At 44.1% G+C, this 16,767-nt stretch overlaps 4 protein-coding genes across 4 annotated transcripts; 1 reads left to right on the top strand and 3 right to left on the bottom strand.

Annotated features, from left to right (window-relative positions):
• Positions 1–17: 17 nt before the first annotated feature.
• Positions 18–2,330, bottom strand: LOC129787671 (centrobin). The gene is made up of 3 exons (XM_055823397.1): positions 1,017–2,330; positions 772–933; positions 18–710 (listed from the first exon to the last, which is right to left on the bottom strand). The coding sequence occupies exons 1-3, from the start codon at positions 2,136–2,138 to the stop codon at positions 225–227; spliced, it is 1,770 nt and encodes a 589-aa protein (XP_055679372.1). The 5' UTR covers positions 2,139–2,330; the 3' UTR covers positions 18–224.
• Positions 2,331–2,431: 101 nt separating this feature from the next.
• Positions 2,432–4,928, bottom strand: LOC129787670 (protein claret segregational). Its single transcript, XM_055823396.1, has 2 exons — positions 3,116–4,928; positions 2,432–3,058 (listed from the first exon to the last, which is right to left on the bottom strand). Exons 1-2 carry the CDS (start codon positions 4,517–4,519, stop codon positions 2,498–2,500), a joined length of 1,965 nt encoding a protein of 654 aa, XP_055679371.1. The 5' UTR covers positions 4,520–4,928; the 3' UTR covers positions 2,432–2,497.
• A 104-nt stretch (positions 4,929–5,032) lies between these two features.
• LOC129787672 (pyruvate dehydrogenase E1 component subunit beta, mitochondrial) lies at positions 5,033–8,036 on the top strand. The gene is made up of 4 exons (XM_055823398.1): positions 5,033–5,158; positions 5,229–5,433; positions 5,604–6,174; positions 6,977–8,036. The coding sequence occupies exons 2-4, from the start codon at positions 5,254–5,256 to the stop codon at positions 7,288–7,290; spliced, it is 1,065 nt and encodes a 354-aa protein (XP_055679373.1). The 5' UTR covers positions 5,033–5,158; positions 5,229–5,253; the 3' UTR covers positions 7,291–8,036.
• Positions 7,834–16,767, bottom strand: LOC129787668 (serine/threonine-protein kinase ATR-like). Its single transcript, XM_055823393.1, has 6 exons — positions 16,432–16,767; positions 14,086–16,375; positions 13,930–14,022; positions 13,189–13,865; positions 8,990–13,130; positions 7,834–8,196 (listed from the first exon to the last, which is right to left on the bottom strand). Exons 1-6 carry the CDS (start codon positions 16,683–16,685, stop codon positions 8,068–8,070), a joined length of 7,584 nt encoding a protein of 2,527 aa, XP_055679368.1. The 5' UTR covers positions 16,686–16,767; the 3' UTR covers positions 7,834–8,067.

Genomic DNA, 16,767 nt, shown 5'->3' on the forward strand with positions numbered 1-16,767 from the left:
GAAATAAAATAATTTCCTTGATTTCTTTTTATTTATTTCATAAAAAAATATAAAAATTATTGAAAAAGTGATATTAATTTAAGGAAATTGGGGGAATTAGGTTTTAATCTAGCGATTGTCTTTGATATTTTCCATGATTTTCATCTTTTTTCTCACTCGATTTGTAAAAAACATTTATTTAAAAATTATCAAGTAAAAAATTGAAGCAGAAAATGTTTTTTTTTTTACCTCCACGGTCGTTGTTTGCTTCTCATCTTGGACGGAAGTCTGTCACCACCTTTATCCTCGCATGCATTTCCATCTCTTATTGGTTCTTGGTTCATCTCTGTGAGGGATTTCCTCAGCAATGCCTTCATGAAATTCTGCATTTGCTCCTGAAGCTGATCTTCTGGGTCTTCGCGCTTCTCTCGCGAATGTTTTGGTGGAAGTGAAAAATCCCGCGAGGGAGGATGGTAGAAATCCTCACGCAGAGAGAATTTCTGGGCACGAGCTGTATGGTCAGGAGTGGGATTCGAGAGGATTTCGAGGGCTTTCTGCCACTGTACCTCCATGACGCCATGCAGACGCTGTGCAATATCCATGCGACGACTCTCATGCTGACTCAGCTTCTCACGCAGCTCTTCAATGGTTTTTGTTGCCACAACTAACTGCAGGTGGCTCAGGGAGAGCTCCTCGGAATGCTTCTCACTGAGCAGGGCGATCTCCTTTTCCTGCAGGAAGATTTTGCTTGATTTCTCTTAACTTTATTCCCTTTTAAGGGTGCTTTCTTACCTGCTTCTGACACAGAAGATTCAGATTCTGAGCTTCAGCTTCAGCTGTGTCAAGTTGTAGCTGGAATTCCTTCACTTTCTCCGCCACTACGCTGTTCAGTTGTTCCTGGTAGTAGGATTTTAGGTAGGATTGCTGTGCTTGAGTATCATCGGAGATTGATTTCTGAAAATTCCCACAAATTTTTTTTTATTAAGAAATTGAGATGAAAAAATTCCTGGAGGGTCAGGAAAACATTCCCAACTCACCAATTTTTCATTGAGAAGATCAAAAGCCGTCTGGAGGGAAGATTTCTCCTTGAGAACAGCTTCAGTGGCCGTTTTTGCTTCCTGCACTTCCTTCTCTATGTCGTGCAATTTTGTTTTTCCCTCCTCGAGGTCTTTCTTGGCCTTGACAAGGTCATCATTCAGTAGTTGCTCAACTCTCAGGCTGTTCGACAGCCTCACCTGCAGATCCTCCATCTGCTTCTTCGTAATCTCCTTCACGTCGTCATTTGCCTTTGTGAGGTGAATAATTTTTGCATGAAACACTTCATTCTTGTTCTGAAGATCTCGCGTGAGTTCTGAAGATTTTCCCAGCTCTGCCTCCAGGAAGGCACATCTTCGCTCAAGCTCACCATTCCTGTCCCTCAGCTCAGTTTTAAGGTGATTATTTTGAGCCTCAATACGCGCAAGATTGTCCTTTAGCTTTGCTATGGTTTCATTCTTTGTCCTGTCCACCTCCATGGCAACAGCAAGCTTCTGCTGGTACTCCAGGATACGTGCCTGAAGCAAATGGATGCTCTTCTCACAGTGCTCCCTTCGAAGGCGCTCCTCTTGTAGACTAGCTGCCTCTCTGGCTGCCCCCTGTGAGCACCAGAGCTCACTGAGATTAATCAGAGTAGCATCTTGGCCATTTGATGAGAAATTGAGACTTCTATTAACTGCCGGGGTAGAAGTCTCAAAATCCCTCGATCCCCTCATTCTGCCCATTGATTCCGTGTGCCTTTGCAGTGCATTCTGTGCCTTCTCATGCAAATCACCCCTTGGCATCGTCTCAAAATCTCCACTCCTGCCCAGGGGCTGAAGATCTCTCATTGAAATGTCACTGAGATTGATTATAGACTTCCCCGATTGATTTCCAGGTGTTCTCTCAGCTCCGTGATCCTTCAGGAATGAGTCAATCTCACGCAAAAAGGACACCGAACCCTCCATTCGTTCACTCAGCTGCTGCTGCCCCACTTGCCAATGTTCAGGATATGTGTACTCCAAGGGTTCCTGGAACTCTGTTTCACAGCTAAAAGGGGAATTCCGGGCAGATTCCTCGGAATCCTGCAGAAGAAAGAAATCAGGTGGAATCAGAAGAAGTACTTCCGTATCATCTGACTTCATTTCTTGTTGCCGGAAGTGAAAAAAGGCATTTTTTCCGGGTGTTTCAAACAAATTCGCTTATGGTTCACAAATCCTTATCTTTCTGGGATTGTTTTTGGAGATTTTCAGGATATTTTGACGCTTTTTTTCACCGGAAATTGAAGAAAAAAACTTTTTGGCGTTAAAAATTTTTATACAATTTTTGTTTGGGCCAAAACAATAAACAAACACTGAAGTTGGCCGCAAATTTTGAATGGAAAACCGTTAAAAAACGGAAACTCTGAAAATCTTGGAAATAAAAAAAAAAACAATAATTTTGTTTTTAGTTAATTTTATTAAAAGATGAATAGATTTTGTTGAAATTTGTATTAAAAAAATATTTAGGCGCTGGTGGTGGCCACATTGTTCAAGTAGCGATTCTTCCTCACTCTCGTCATCTTTATGGAATTCACGGAAGCAGCAAAGCGAAGGGACTTTAGCGATTCCCCATAGCAGTCCTGCAGAGGCGATACGTTGATCACCATCAAGGTCTTTGAGTTGCCTCCCAAAGCTGGCATTAGCAGATGGGTGAGCTTGGAGTTTCGATAGGGGACATGTTCCTGCTTATTGAGGATGGCCATGATGACATTTGTGAGCTCACTGAGGCTTCTGTTGATCTTCTTTGTCTCCTCCATTCGGGTGCTGGTCTTCGGGGACTCCGATCCCGCGAGGTCCACAAGATTAACGGTTCCCACGCACTTTTCCTGCTTCCCCTCGTGCACACCAATCAGCTGAAGGCGCGTAATTGCGTGGGAGCGTGATGAACGTTCATTGCCCACCGTGCAGGCTGTTGCTCGATTGCGCTTTGCAGCATCCATCAATGCCCTCAATTGCTGCCCATTCTCAACAATCTTCTCCGTTATGTTGCTCACATAAACATCCGTTTTACTTGATGCGCTGACCTGTGAGAAAAATTAAATTTAAAAAAAGGAAAAGAGAAGAAAGAAAAATTAACTCACCATGCGGATTTCCAAGTCATTCGCCTCCGGATTGAGAAGATCATAGAGAACTTCATTGTAGATCTCCAGGAAGGTTGCCCGGATCTCATACTCCCAGCCAATTCTCTTATAATTCTTCACGGAATCAAAAAGAAGGTCAACGGTACGCGGAATAACGCCCAATTGACCCTCCGTACCCTCCATTGTGAAGGTCTTCCCAGAACCCGTCTGTCCATACGCGAAAATGCACACATTGTACCCATCCAGAGCTGATTGAATCAACGGAGTAACATTCTCAAAGACATCAGTTTGCGATGTGAGGGGATGGAAAACTTGATCAAACGAAAATTCCGTCCGTTGGCCCTTATTCTTGGGGTCCATGCTCGTAATTTCCAGAGACGCCTCATCGATGTACCTCCATCCGCACAGAATTCTCTCAGTCTCGCACTCTAGTGCTGGACGAACCCGACAAAAGACTCGGATATTTCCTCTCAAATCCATCATTTGATTGTGAAGGTCTTTCCTCTCCATCACACTGGCAAATAATTGATCCTTGCACACATTTAATTCCTCCCGCATTGCATTCCCTTCATCTTTGAGCCACTTATTCTCCTCTGTCAGCTCATCAACCTCTCCCTGCAGCTTTTTCTCATTCTCCTGGGCAGCCTGGCATGTGGCAGTAATCTTCTCAAGCTGTGCAGCTGTACTCTCAAGCTGGGAAGTGAGTTTTTGAATCTTCTCCGCGGAAATCTTTGTCTCTTTCTCCAAACACTCGTAGTGCGTCTTCGTGGCAGCCAATTCCAGCTGCAAACGCTGAACTTCCGCCTGAGATTCCTCATACTGCTCCGGGAGACCCTCAAGGTGCACTAATTGCTCTTTGTGCTCATCGAATTTCTCCTTGAGGGCATTGTGCTTCTCCAACAGTGCCCCATAGCGTGCTTTGTAGTCATACGGAGGGATTTTCTTTGCACCCACCTTTGTCACTGCCCCCGAGGAAGTTACTGGCTTCTTTACTGCTGCAGGCTTGGGTTTTGTAGTAGTTTGGCCCGTCGTAGTCGCAGTGCCAGTCACAGCGGGTTTCGCCGTCCTCAATTGAACTGACGTCGCTACCCGCTTGGCTGGAATTGAAGGCATCGTTGGAGCAGTCCGCTTCAAGGGATTCACCCGACTCATCACGCCAATATCCCGGATATCGTTGAAGGATCTGCTCCGGCGAAGATTTGTCCTACTGGGGGCTACTTTTCTGCTCTGCAAATCCGGTGATAGCGCCCTCCTCCTGGGTGCTGGTAAATTGGCCAAATCCCTCGTTAGGGGCATTTTTGCATCACTCACTGTTTTTGCAATTGTTTTCGCCGATGCCGTGAATCCTGCTGTTTTGAGGGCTGGCTTGGGTATCCCACTCGGCTTATCCAACCGTCTGTTCATTGTTTTTCACGTATTTCCACTGATTTTCCGCAAGTTTTCACCGTTTTTTTGTAGCGAGCGTCACTTGTTTTTGAGACAACTTGTCCGTTAAATTCTACTATTTGAATTTAACGGACAAATAAAATGTAATTTCCAAAAAAAAAGCTCTTTTTGTTTTTATTGTTCTCTTTTGACTACAAAACACATTTTTGGGGCTCCTGGAGTACCTGTGGGTGTTCTGGGGCCCCAGAGGAGCCGCTCAGTGCGAAAATTAAGGGGCCTGGGGAATTTTTGACGGTTGGGGATTCTACACACCCTTTTTTTCCCGGAAATGGATTTTCGCGAACTTTTCAAACCAGTCAGTGATGCCAATTGAAGCGGCGTCGCTTCCTAATTGCAAAAAACTACTTCCGTTTGGAAAATTTGGCGGAAAACGCGGTAAAATTGCGAAAAACTAAGTGTGAGAGCGAGACAACAACAGTGTACGGCATTATTTTGAGGGAAACTGCCATCCCGATACCACAATTTGCACTCAGCTGATTGTTGAGGGTAAAACTTCAGTGTGGAACAAAAAAAAACGATTGGAAGTTTTGACCTTCGCTTAAACTTCAGTGTGGTGAAAGATTGGCAATTTTGACCTTCCGCCGTGTTTTGAAGCGAGTGCGTTTGAGTTTTTCCTCAATTTTCCCCGGACGAGCACGAGGAAATTGTGATTTTCCTTTCATTTTAGGTTCAGTGCTAAGTGACAGAGTGGAATGATGCTGGCGGCTGTGCGTGTTCTGACCAGGAGGGCCTTTTCCACGGCAAAACCGTTGGGGGCTGCGCAAATGACAGTCCGGGATGCTCTAAACAGTGCAATGGATGAGGAAATGGAGAAGGATGAGCGAGTCTTCATTCTCGGCGAGGAGGTGGCACAGTACGATGGGGCATACAAAGTATGTACAACACAGCAGCTAAAAGCTGGAAGGGTTCACGGAGAAGACGCGCAAAAGACACGCTTCCCGTGACTCGCAGTGTTACGTAAACACTTCTATTTGTGCAGAGAGAGAGAGCGACGTTACCTAATGTGCGAATTCCTCCCACACTCGTGGTGTCTTTTTTCCAGGTATCTCGTGGTCTGTGGAAGAAGTATGGGGATAAGCGGGTAATTGATACCCCAATCACAGAGATGGGCTTCGCGGGGATGGCCGTGGGGGCTGCAATGGCTGGCCTAAGGCCAATCTGTGAGTTCATGACCTTCAATTTTGCCATGCAGGCCATCGATCAGATCATCAATTCAGCCGCCAAGACATTCTACATGTCAGCTGGCGTGGTAAATGTGCCCATTGTGTTCCGTGGCCCCAATGGGGCTGCTGCCGGTGTAGCTGCTCAGCATTCCCAGTGCTTTGCCGCGTGGTACGCACACTGCCCCGGGCTCAAAGTCATCTCCCCCTATGACGCGGAAGACTGCCGTGGTCTCCTCAAGGCTGCCATCCGAGACCCGGATCCTGTGGTTTTCCTCGAGAATGAGATCCTCTACGGGCAGCCATACCCTGTGTCTGATCAGGTGCTCGATAAGAACTTCACACTGCCCATTGGAAAGGCGAAAATCCAACGTCCTGGCACCCATTGCACCCTCGTAGCGCACTCCAGGGCTGTCGAATTGTCCCTCCAGGCTGCTGCTGAGCTTGCAAAAGGTAATGTGAAAAAAAAAAACGTTGCGTGCCCCCAACCTTTTCAACATCATTTTATTGTGCAATCTTATCAATTGATTTGTGATTTTTATGTGTAGCTCGTGCTTATCGCCGCACTCTCGAAAGATCAATGACAAAAGCCATCCATACATAACATATACATAATATAATGATTGTCGTGTGATGGCTTTTCTATTGCTTGGGAAAATTCATTGAGCATGAAATAAAGAGGGATATTTTCTCATTAATTCCCATTTAATTTCATCTGGAGGGGGATTTTATGTTCTGAATCATTTTTTAAATTTATCTTCGAAAAATTATTCTTTTTGCTTTCTTTGTGATTAATTTTCTGCCTTTATGAGAGTTCTTTTGAGTCATTTGCAGAAGAATGAAAAAGAATCTATTTGGAGGGAAATTAAAATGCTTAAATTGAATGATTTTTGGAGGCTACAACGTTAATTTTGATCTGAGAATATTCTCTTTTGGATCTTTTTTTGTTTAACTTTTTCTTTATAATGTTTTAATCTTTCAATCGTGATTAATTTGATTTCTAATTTTTTCTCTGAACCTTTTTGGAGCTTCTTTAGTTGCTAATGAGTTCTTTTTTAAGGAATTCTTATCTCAGGGAAGCTGCTTTGTAATAATCTTAATTTTCATAAAATATTCAAGTATTTCGCATAAATACTCTCCAGATGTTGGCCCCTTGATTGATAAAACTTCTTCCTAAATATTTTGCCCCAAAAAAATCAATCTGACCATGGCATTCAATTGAAATTAATTTGCAAACATTTCTTTCATCTTTCAGGCGGCATTGAGTGCGAGGTGATCAATCTCCGGACAATTCGTCCATTGGACGTGGAAACGATATTCCAATCGGTGCAGAAGACACATCATATGGTGACGGTTGAGCAGGGCTGGCCACAGTGTGGTGTTGGTTCGGAAATCTGTGCCAGAGTCATGGAATCCGAGACTTTTTTCCACCTCGATGCTCCCGTTTGGCGTGTTACGGGTGTCGATGTACCCATGCCGTATGCAAAATCCCTCGAACAGGCTGCCCTGCCGCAGGTACCGGACATTGTGGCGGCCGTACGGACCGTCCTGGGGGGTAAGTCCAAGTGAGAGAGCTCCACCAGCGTGCACAATAGGACGGCAAGTCAACTCCGCACCACACATTGATATTAACCCGCCTGGTTGATTTTGTTTTCGGGTTCCTCATCGCGCCCCTTTTTTTTTAATTAGAATATTAGCTGGTAAGCAATAATTTTTTTGAGAGCATCCACTTCCCCAAAATACGATCCGGATGCAACAAAAATTCTTCCTCCTCAAGTCTCATCTGTCTTTTGAAGATTCCCCCCAGAGAGAGAGAGATAGAGAGCCCCTCCACACAATGGAAGACTGAGGTTCGACCATAAAGACAAATGCCCACGTAGTGTTAGAGGGACTGACTTAAAAGAAAAAAAAAACTAAACGATAGAGAGAGGCCTGTAAATAAAGAATAAAATAAAATAAAGATTTACTTAAGAGACGTCCCAGAACTCACGAAAAAATAATTACGAGAAAACCGCAAAAATCACCCCAAAACTCAGGATTAAATCTTGACGATCACACATTGTAGTTATAATTTCTCTTTTCCTTTTCTTTCCTTTTCATGCAAACGCATTGAGAGAATAAAAAAAATCATTTTATTTTAGCGAAATGAATTGAAAATTCACGTGATTGGGTTTTTTTGTTGTTATTTTATAATGATAAAAAACATTATTATTTGTTAAATATTTTTTAGAGAGATTAAAACGTGGATTTGTAATGAAGGTTTGCAAAACAACAAAGAGTGTAGAAATAAAACGAAATCTCTATTTGGAACAAAAGCTCGTGGTTGTGACTTCCTTCCACTGTAAGCTACATGTAGGCTCCCCATCCGATGTACATTGCTGAGAGATTTTCAACGTCTGTGGCTTCTTTAATGACAAAATTCACCTGACCCTCTGTCGACAAAGGAATCTTGACGCGTTTTCCGTTGATTTTTACCTGAAAAATTCAAATAATTTATTACTTTTCTGCTTTAACCATTTAAGGACCATTGGGTCATACGCTGACCCAAAGACTCGAATTTGAAAACTTTTTTCATTTTGTATAGTTATTTTTTAAATAATGGGTGAAATTCACTAATCAGACACACTTAAGATTTCTTAAGAATGACTTAAGTTTTCATCAAATTTCTAAAGATTCTTTAAGAAAAAAAGAATTTCTAAGAAAAATTTAAGATTCTTAAGTTTTCTTAAACGAAACTTTAGATTTCTTCAATCAGGCCGTAAAAAAATATACATTTTACTCAATTTACTTAGGAAATTTAAGGATTTGCTAAGGAACTTAAGGAAAACTTAAGAATTTTTGAGAAAAATTTAAGATTCATAAGTTTTTCTTAAGAAATAATTATGAAAACTTAAGGCATTCTTAAGGAAGCTTAAAGGATCTACAGAAAATTAAGTCTTTCTTAAGGAATCTTAAGTCTGTCTGACTAGTGAATTTAATCTTATAATGTCTGGACATCAAAATTAGCGAAATTCATTGAAAAATTTGCAATCTGCTTTCTCCAATTAAGCCCAACTTAAAAACCGGCTTAAAATTTTAAGCCTGACTTACTGGTGAATTTCCCCCACAAAAGGACATCCCCAAGGACTCACAGGATCAGGCAGGACGAAAAATCGAAAATTTTTGAGTTGGTTTTTTTTTGCCAAAAATTATCTTTAGTTCAATCAGCTCGCTAGATTAATCGCGGACCTCAAAGGGTTAAAATGAAAGATAAAAAAAATTAACTCACATAGCCCTTGAGCCTCTCTTCGATGTGATTGAGATTGGTGAGAGCTTGCGGGTCTGTGCGTTCTCTCGTGCTGTCCACACGTTCCTTTTCCTTTTTATTCCACGAAACAAGGGGATCGTAGACGAATGGCCTGAGGACGGACATGAGTGTGGATGTTTGTGCTTGGAGGACGTGCAGTGTTACTTCGCAGCACTTCCGGAAGAGTCCCTCAACGCCCAAGGGACCCATTGCGTGTACCATGTTGTGCGTGAGACGGAATGGTACAACTTCCGGCACCCCGAGCGACTCCCCCTTGTTGAACAAACAGTTAAAGTCCACGTGCACCGTATCGCCGTTTGTGTGATCAAAGAGAATGTTCTCCCCATGGCGATCTCCCAGCCCCAGAATGTAGCCCACAATGGACATAACGGCTGTGGTGCGAATGTAGGAACTTCGTGCTTGGTACCAATTGAAGGGAGTCGTGAAGGTTGTGCGGAACCATTCGCCGAGAATGGGTGGATGCCTCTTGCAGAGAATATTGACGAAAATATCCTTTTTCCCAGACTTTCCTTCCCTCTCGCGCGCCATTTCGATCTTCTTTATATCATTCATATCCGTGTACATGCCATGACGTCTGTACAGCGTGAGCACGATGCTTCGGAGAGTTGTGAGATTGGACACCCACTCAATGATGCCACACTCCTCATTCAGTGGCAGAACGGAGTAGGTTCGAATGTGCAACCTGCGCTGCCTTGCATCCGGATCCTGACGCAAATATTGCTTTACAACTGCATTGAATTCCATGAGACGGAAATCCTTTCGAAGATCATCTTTTGGCTTCATCAGAACACTGTACTCTAGCCCATCATTTGCCACAAAGACCACCTTCCGGGGACGCTGCAGCGATCGCAGGATAACAATGTCATTCTTTATGCTCCGAATGTAGAACATTTGACGCGGGAAGGCATTGTGGGCAGTTGTAGCGGCATTCCTTTCACTTGCAGTCGGGAGTTCTGGTTGCATAAACTTCTGCGCTGGGATGACAATTTGCGAGAAGGTGGGATTCTTGAAGAGTTGCGGCAGCTGTGGCACAAGATTCGAAACCTTTGGATCCCGTACGTGATTCGGGATGTTTTTGTTCGTCAACTCAATGAGCTTCTCAGCTAGACGATTGAAATTATTGATGAGAACCTGCATTTCCTGATCTTTTAGTCGTTGATCATTTAGCATTTCAATGCATCTCTTGCTGCGACTTGCATAGGAAGACTTGAGAACACTCAAGATCATCCAGAGAGATTGCTGCGGGTAATCCACGATGAGTTTAATGAGAATTGTCTTCAGAACTTGATAAACTTCCTGGGCAGGATGACAAATTCGGCTTACAAGTTGGGAGAAAGCAATGAAGAACATGTACGAGGGAAGAGTGTTGGATAAGCGCAGAGCTAAATCCGTCATGTGCCGGGAGACGCGTTTATCACACCCAGCTGGAAGGGCTGCGTAGTCTAGCCAGATACTGAGAAGTCGTGGCATGGATTGGTAGAGATAATTGCAGCCAAACTGCAGAGATTTCCCATATGAAAGCATAATTTCTTTGAGCAATTCCGTCCCTTTTGCAGCAATCTGCTGCTCCTCCGGAAGGGCATTGTAGAGCTTATCGAGGAATTGGGCATAGTGAACGTGACTCTTTTCACAACTCGCTAGCGCTGCAATTGCTTCCCGGAAGTAATTTATGTTGAGATCCGTTTGAATGTTCATTGATTCAGCATTGAACGTTGCTATGAGGAATTTCCCTTCAGCGTAGAGAATTCTGTCATTTTGTGGCAAACTCTGAGCACTATCCACCCGTGCTGCCTTCAGGAGATCCTCCAATCCTCTCTCGAGTGTTTGAAATGTACTGGCGTGATCTCCACGTGCCCAGAGGAATTTTGCACGTTCCAAGAATAAATCTTTCATTTGAAATGTCTCCAAATTGAGCAGATAGAGCTGTGCCTGCTGATGAAGCCCTTCCTTGCGTGCTAATTCAGCACTCTTTAGCCACATCTTACCCAATTCATTGGTCATCTTTGTCTCCACGAGACGCTTCACGAGAGGATTCCGTTTGCAGTGCTGCAGTGCCATTGTTTTCCCCTGCATAAGAAGAACCCTCCGGAGACGAAGAAGGGGCTCCATTGTACGCGTTGAAGGCTGCAGTAGTTGCAGTCTTGCATCCCAATCACTGAAGAATCTCTTCATTGCGTGCTTTACTTGCTCCTCAGATGAATTCTCCGTGATTTTTTGCATCATCTCAAAAGCTTTCTCAATCTCTGTGACCATATGGAGCTTTAGCACATCTGAGTATCCCTTCTGGTAGGTATTCTGCTCAATTTCTGCACTTCTCAGTGATTTGAGGATACTAAGACGTGCCCTTTGCATCTCACTGGCAAAATTATCGTGATCATCTCGTTGGTATGAGAGCAGGAGGGACCCACAGCGAACACCCCATCCATCGCTGTCCTCCAGCTGGGAATTCTTTATCAAATCATCGAGATCCTCAAAACGTCCCATCTGCCAGAGGGGTTCAGCACGCAGTTCCAGCGTCAATTTATCCACATTGTAGTCTTGGAATTGATTGAGCAAGCCCTCGGAAACAAGCAGAGCCGTTTCGGGTTGATCCAGTGCCAGGTAGTACTGGACAAGGCTATTTGTGAGTGATGGCGTAATATTCCCTTCCTGCATTAGCTTCTCGAAGCAAACTGCTGACTCTGACAATCTCCCTGTGATTGAATTCAGCACAATTTGCTCCGGAAGTGGAAGACTTTGATTCATCAGCCTCATTGCGCCCTCAACGCTGTCCGGATCCATCAATTCTGCATGGATTTTAGCCAGGAATCCCAATTCTTCTTGCAATTTGGCCGGATGCTTCAACAAATACTCCTCCATGTACTGCAGAGAACGCGCATATTCGCCCACATTGAAATTCCCCGTGGCTAGGATCTTTCTGTCGAATTGATCAATGAATCCACGCACCAGCATGTATTGGGCATTATTTGTGGGGTTCTCATACACAGTGTGGTACTGCTGTAGCCAAATCTCAATGAAATCCAACTGATTGAATGCCATTTTGGCGCATTTCTGTTGCACTTCCTCCTTCGTTTCCTGCTCATCCGTTGTACTGGATGGCATGAAGCCAATTGATCGAATCCCCCGGCAACGCTTCACAATCTTCGGCACGTCCATTGCCCCATTCATGCTGGCTGCCGTTGCAAAAACCTGCTTGAATTCTTCAGCAATCTTCGTGCGATACTCATCCTTGCACGATTGCAGTGTGTGCAGGATAACGTAGGGAAGGAACATCGATAGAGCCTGCATGTCATGCTTAATACTTGGCCGGAAAGAATTGAGGATATGCTTTGTGGAATTATCCTGAATATGCTGAATCATATTTGAGGCCCAAATGAATGTCCATTCCTCCAGTGAATGGCATTTAGAGCTCCCGAAAACCGGATGAATTTGCGTATTTGTATTTGGGATGATCGCCGTGTAGCATGAGGTGAGCAGGGGCTGCATTAGCTGACGCATCCTCTCCGGGATTGCATGCCAAACCGTCAACTTCTTCCCCTCATCCGGAGCCACACCGCGTGCATTGAGAATCTCCTGAATGGCCAGAGACAAACTATCAACATAGCGGGAGTTCTTCTGCAATTGATAAGCACGACACAACTCCGCCAGGGCCATGATGGCAAATTCATCTGAATGAATTGAGAGCGCATAAGTCTTCTGTGGCGCATAATTCGGGGGTAAATGACTCGGTTCGAGGGCTCCCAACTCCCCAAGGCACATTCCTGCTGCCACTTGGAGATTTTCATCTACATGCCGGCATCCCTGCATGATTGTCTCCAGGCAACCCACGAGAATCGCATCAATTCCCACCTGATCGAACACCATCCTATTGAGATCAGTGCGATTTTCACCAAAGAAGCTCCTCAAGAAGATGAGACCGTACGTTTTGACCCCAAGATTCTCATGATTGATGTGCGTACGGAAATTTTCAAATTTTTCCCGGAAATTATGGCGTGTAGCCTTACCTTGGGATACTTGAGAGCTTACAATGGCTTTTATGGAGTCCTCAAGTTTTGTATTTTCAATGAAAAAGAGATCCCCAAAGTGGGAATTCAGTAAATTCCTGAAAAAAAGATTAGCAAAAGGAAAAAAATCTCTTCCGGAATTTCCCTACGACTTACCTGTTCTCCACGATGAGGTAGTGAAAGATCTCTCCTACTTGTTCAGGTAAATGCTCCAGTAGAGGCTCCAGGGATACGACAATTGTGCTCAGCAATGGTCCAAGGCATTGAACGTCCACTGTGTGCAGGAAAATAGTCCACACACTCGCCATGATCTTCTTCAGACTGATGTCGTCCACTGTGAGGGCTGTCTTGAGCACAGTGAGGACTTTGAAGCGATACGGCGTGATATGTTGGGGTCCCATGAAGCGCACAATGTCCCCGAGACTGAGGAGAGCTTCCCTCTTGAGAGCCTTCTCCATGTCTCGATTTATGATGAGATTCTCAAAGTACGTGAGGATGCCGAGGAAGCGTGAGGATATGTAGGTTGCTACACCTTCGAGGGTCACCTCATTCTTCGAGAGAAGATTCTGGAAGGCGTGCATGACGAATTGGGGATTCTTGTGGTAGTACTGCAGCACTTCCGGAATTGTTTTCTTGATATCCGTGTGAAGGAGGCAGTAGAGTGTCTGACTCGTGTTCTTCATCACATAGTCAATGCACTTGTTGTTGATCTCTGGCGATTGATTCAGGAAGAGGTAGCTGTAGATTGTCACGAATGATTCACTGAGAGCATCACTCAATTCCTGGCCAGTGTGCTCACAAACATCCTCCAGAAGTTTCTCGCATTGATGGTACTAAAAAAAGAGATTTTTGTTCAAAAGAAAATTCAAGAATTTATCATAAAAAAAAACTCTTTACCTTAATGATCCACGGAAGTAGCATGGCCAGGATGATTTTATAGTGACTCGTTATGAATTCCCTAGCAGCGGTGTATCCCAGGAATTTTGCAGTCTGAAAGAATAAAAGTTTGGTCAAAATGTAATCCCTGAATCTCACAGAATTGATAAAACTCACATGTGTGAGGGAATTATAGAGTCCAACGTTGTTCCTCAGGAAAATTCCCACACTGAGTGATATAATGATCCGCAGGATGTCCTCCTTGTACCAGAAGAACATATTCATGGGCGTCACGCCACGTCGGATGCACATATCTCGTCCCAGGATTGATGCTTCATACGCTACGACGGATTCTGTGTTGATTATGAAGAAGAAAACCATCTTGAAGCAATGAATGAAGGTATCTTCCGTGAATTTGGGGCACTCTGAGAACTTATCCAGCAGCAGGAGGACTGAATAATGATTCTTGAAGGTATCTTTCTTCCGGACACCACGTATAATGACCTTCAGGACAATTTCTTGAGCTTCCCGGAGGATTTTCTCACGTTTCTCTTCATCAGGAATCAACTTGAAGATGTTGTTGATGATCAGGGGCAGTGTGTAGGCGAATTTCTCTCGATTTGAGCAATCTTCTTGCTCCAGGAGTGGTGTCCAGAGAGAAAGATTCACAAGAGTGTGTGGAAAATGTGCCAGGAGCGGCCGAATGCATTCAATCATATTGAAAATGACTTCCTTTTTGGACGAAACGAAGAGTTTGAGAAAAGGATCAAGAAGTTCCTGACTTCCTGGATTGCTTCCAGCGGGAGAATTTTCTGTGTAGTCTTGGCAAGTTTTACAGGTAAACTTGAAGCTCCCTCTCTCACACATTTCCGGTGAGATATTGCCGGAAAGGACACAGATCAGGTGCATGAGGCTCTGTGAGATGTATGAATGAAATTTTTCTTCCTGCAGCGTTTTGGAGTAGAAAATTTTATAAACTTCCGTCATTTGCAGGAGTTTCTTAGCCAGGGCAGTTACAATGAGCGGGAAGAGGCACACTTGGGAGTCAAAATTGAGACTCTGGTGCTGCTGGAGGATTTCCAGGAGAACATTTTTGACTTCCAGCAGAATTTTTGGCGAAACATTTCCCTCCTGCATGGAGAAGAGGGTTCTCAGGCTGATAAATTCCACTTCCAGCTGGTCTTTTGGCACAGATTGCTTCGAGGATATGACATTTGCAATATTCTTGGGTAGATTCTTCCACTCACGCCGTGTGATCTTACTCAGAGGACAGAGAATGAGTTCCAGGATGAAAGCCTGACGTACTTCTGTGGAATTCTTAAAGTCCGTAAGGAATGTAAATTCCTGGGCAATGAGCAGGAGCAAATTAACGTCCTGGAAGTCAAATTCAACGGACCATTCAACTGCCTTCCACAGCAACACGATCATCTCATTGATTTCGCTCCCAAAGCATTTTGTGGAGGTTTTGCGCGATATTCTCCCACCCATTCGAATAACTTCGCCAAAGAGGAGCAAAAATGAATAAAAATTCTCCTTTTCAGGAGTCTTCTTCCGCAAGAGAGATGAGATCTCCTGCCACGTCTTGCTTTTTGCCTGAATACTGTCTCCTTCTGGATTCTTTTCAACTTCCTGCGCAATTGCAACTTCCAGCAGCTTCAGTGCTTCCATGTTTTGGGGAATGATGGTCAATATCTCCTTCTTGGTTTTCTCCTCCAACTCCAGAGAAGCATGAGTGATCAATTCTGCCCCATAGGTGATAAATGCCGTCGACACAGGGCGGAGTTTATCAAAAAGAACTTCATGCATCGTGTGAAGAGTCCCGATTATAGGCAAGACAGCTTTCAAGAGGATCTCACAGTCCTGCTTTGTAGCTGCCTGAACGAGTTCCTTGAATGCCTCGCAGATTTCTGGGAGAGTTTGCTGGATACTTTGCAAATGAAGCGTCATGAACTTCTCCATGCTGAGCCAGAAAGCAAGATTTCTCAGGACGGCTTCAATGGCAATAAGAAGTCCCAGTTGCTGAGCTTTCAAGCTGGTACTCAGAGGAGAAGCAGCATTCCGGAAGACTTCCTTGAAGTACTCAAAAGCACGCAACTTCGAAGCCAAGTGCCCCCGATCGAGGACTTCGTAGACACTCTCAGATGCTTCCTGAATGAGTTTGGGGTCTGTCTGACCAATGACACACAAAATACTGGCAAGGATTTGTACTATGGTATCCAGAATTTTCCTGGCAATACTCCCAGCGGGGACAATCACAGAAGTACATTGCATATTGGGATCAATTGTGGTCAGATCGAAACGGGATGTATTGAAGTGGTCAATCTCAAGTTTTTCCTGATCTTTCAGGGAGATTAAACCCCTGACAATCTCCACGTACTTCCTGACGATCTTTGTGAACAACCATCGTTGCTTTACAATGCATCCAGCAAGAAAATCTCTCAATAATCCCAGGATGTCGTCGTCAAAGCTGAACAAGGTTAAGGTTAGAATTTCGAGGCTTGGAAAGCAGACAAAACCACTTACCGTGAATACTGTTCCTCAACCAGGAGGTGGAAGAGCTTCTGGATTAGCCAAAAATTGCAAGCTTCCACGCGATCCTTCTCCGCTGCATCCAGGATTTCCTTTGGAAAGAAGCCGGGACACTCAAACACCAGCCGATCACGGATCATCCCGAAAATTGCTCGAAGTTCATTATCGGCACGCTTCTCCAGGGGCTTGGTTAGTGTGTCGAAGAGTGTGCGCCACATCTCCAGGTAAATATCGGAATATTGAGCCATTTTTTTAACACACAAATCAATTACAAAATATTACAAAAACATTGAGATAAACAGAGAGAAAAAGAGCGCGAACTTTTTTTTA

This window comes from Lutzomyia longipalpis, chromosome 1 (genome assembly GCF_024334085.1).
Source record: "Lutzomyia longipalpis isolate SR_M1_2022 chromosome 1, ASM2433408v1".
Classification (NCBI taxonomy): Eukaryota; Metazoa; Arthropoda; class Insecta; order Diptera; family Psychodidae; genus Lutzomyia; species Lutzomyia longipalpis.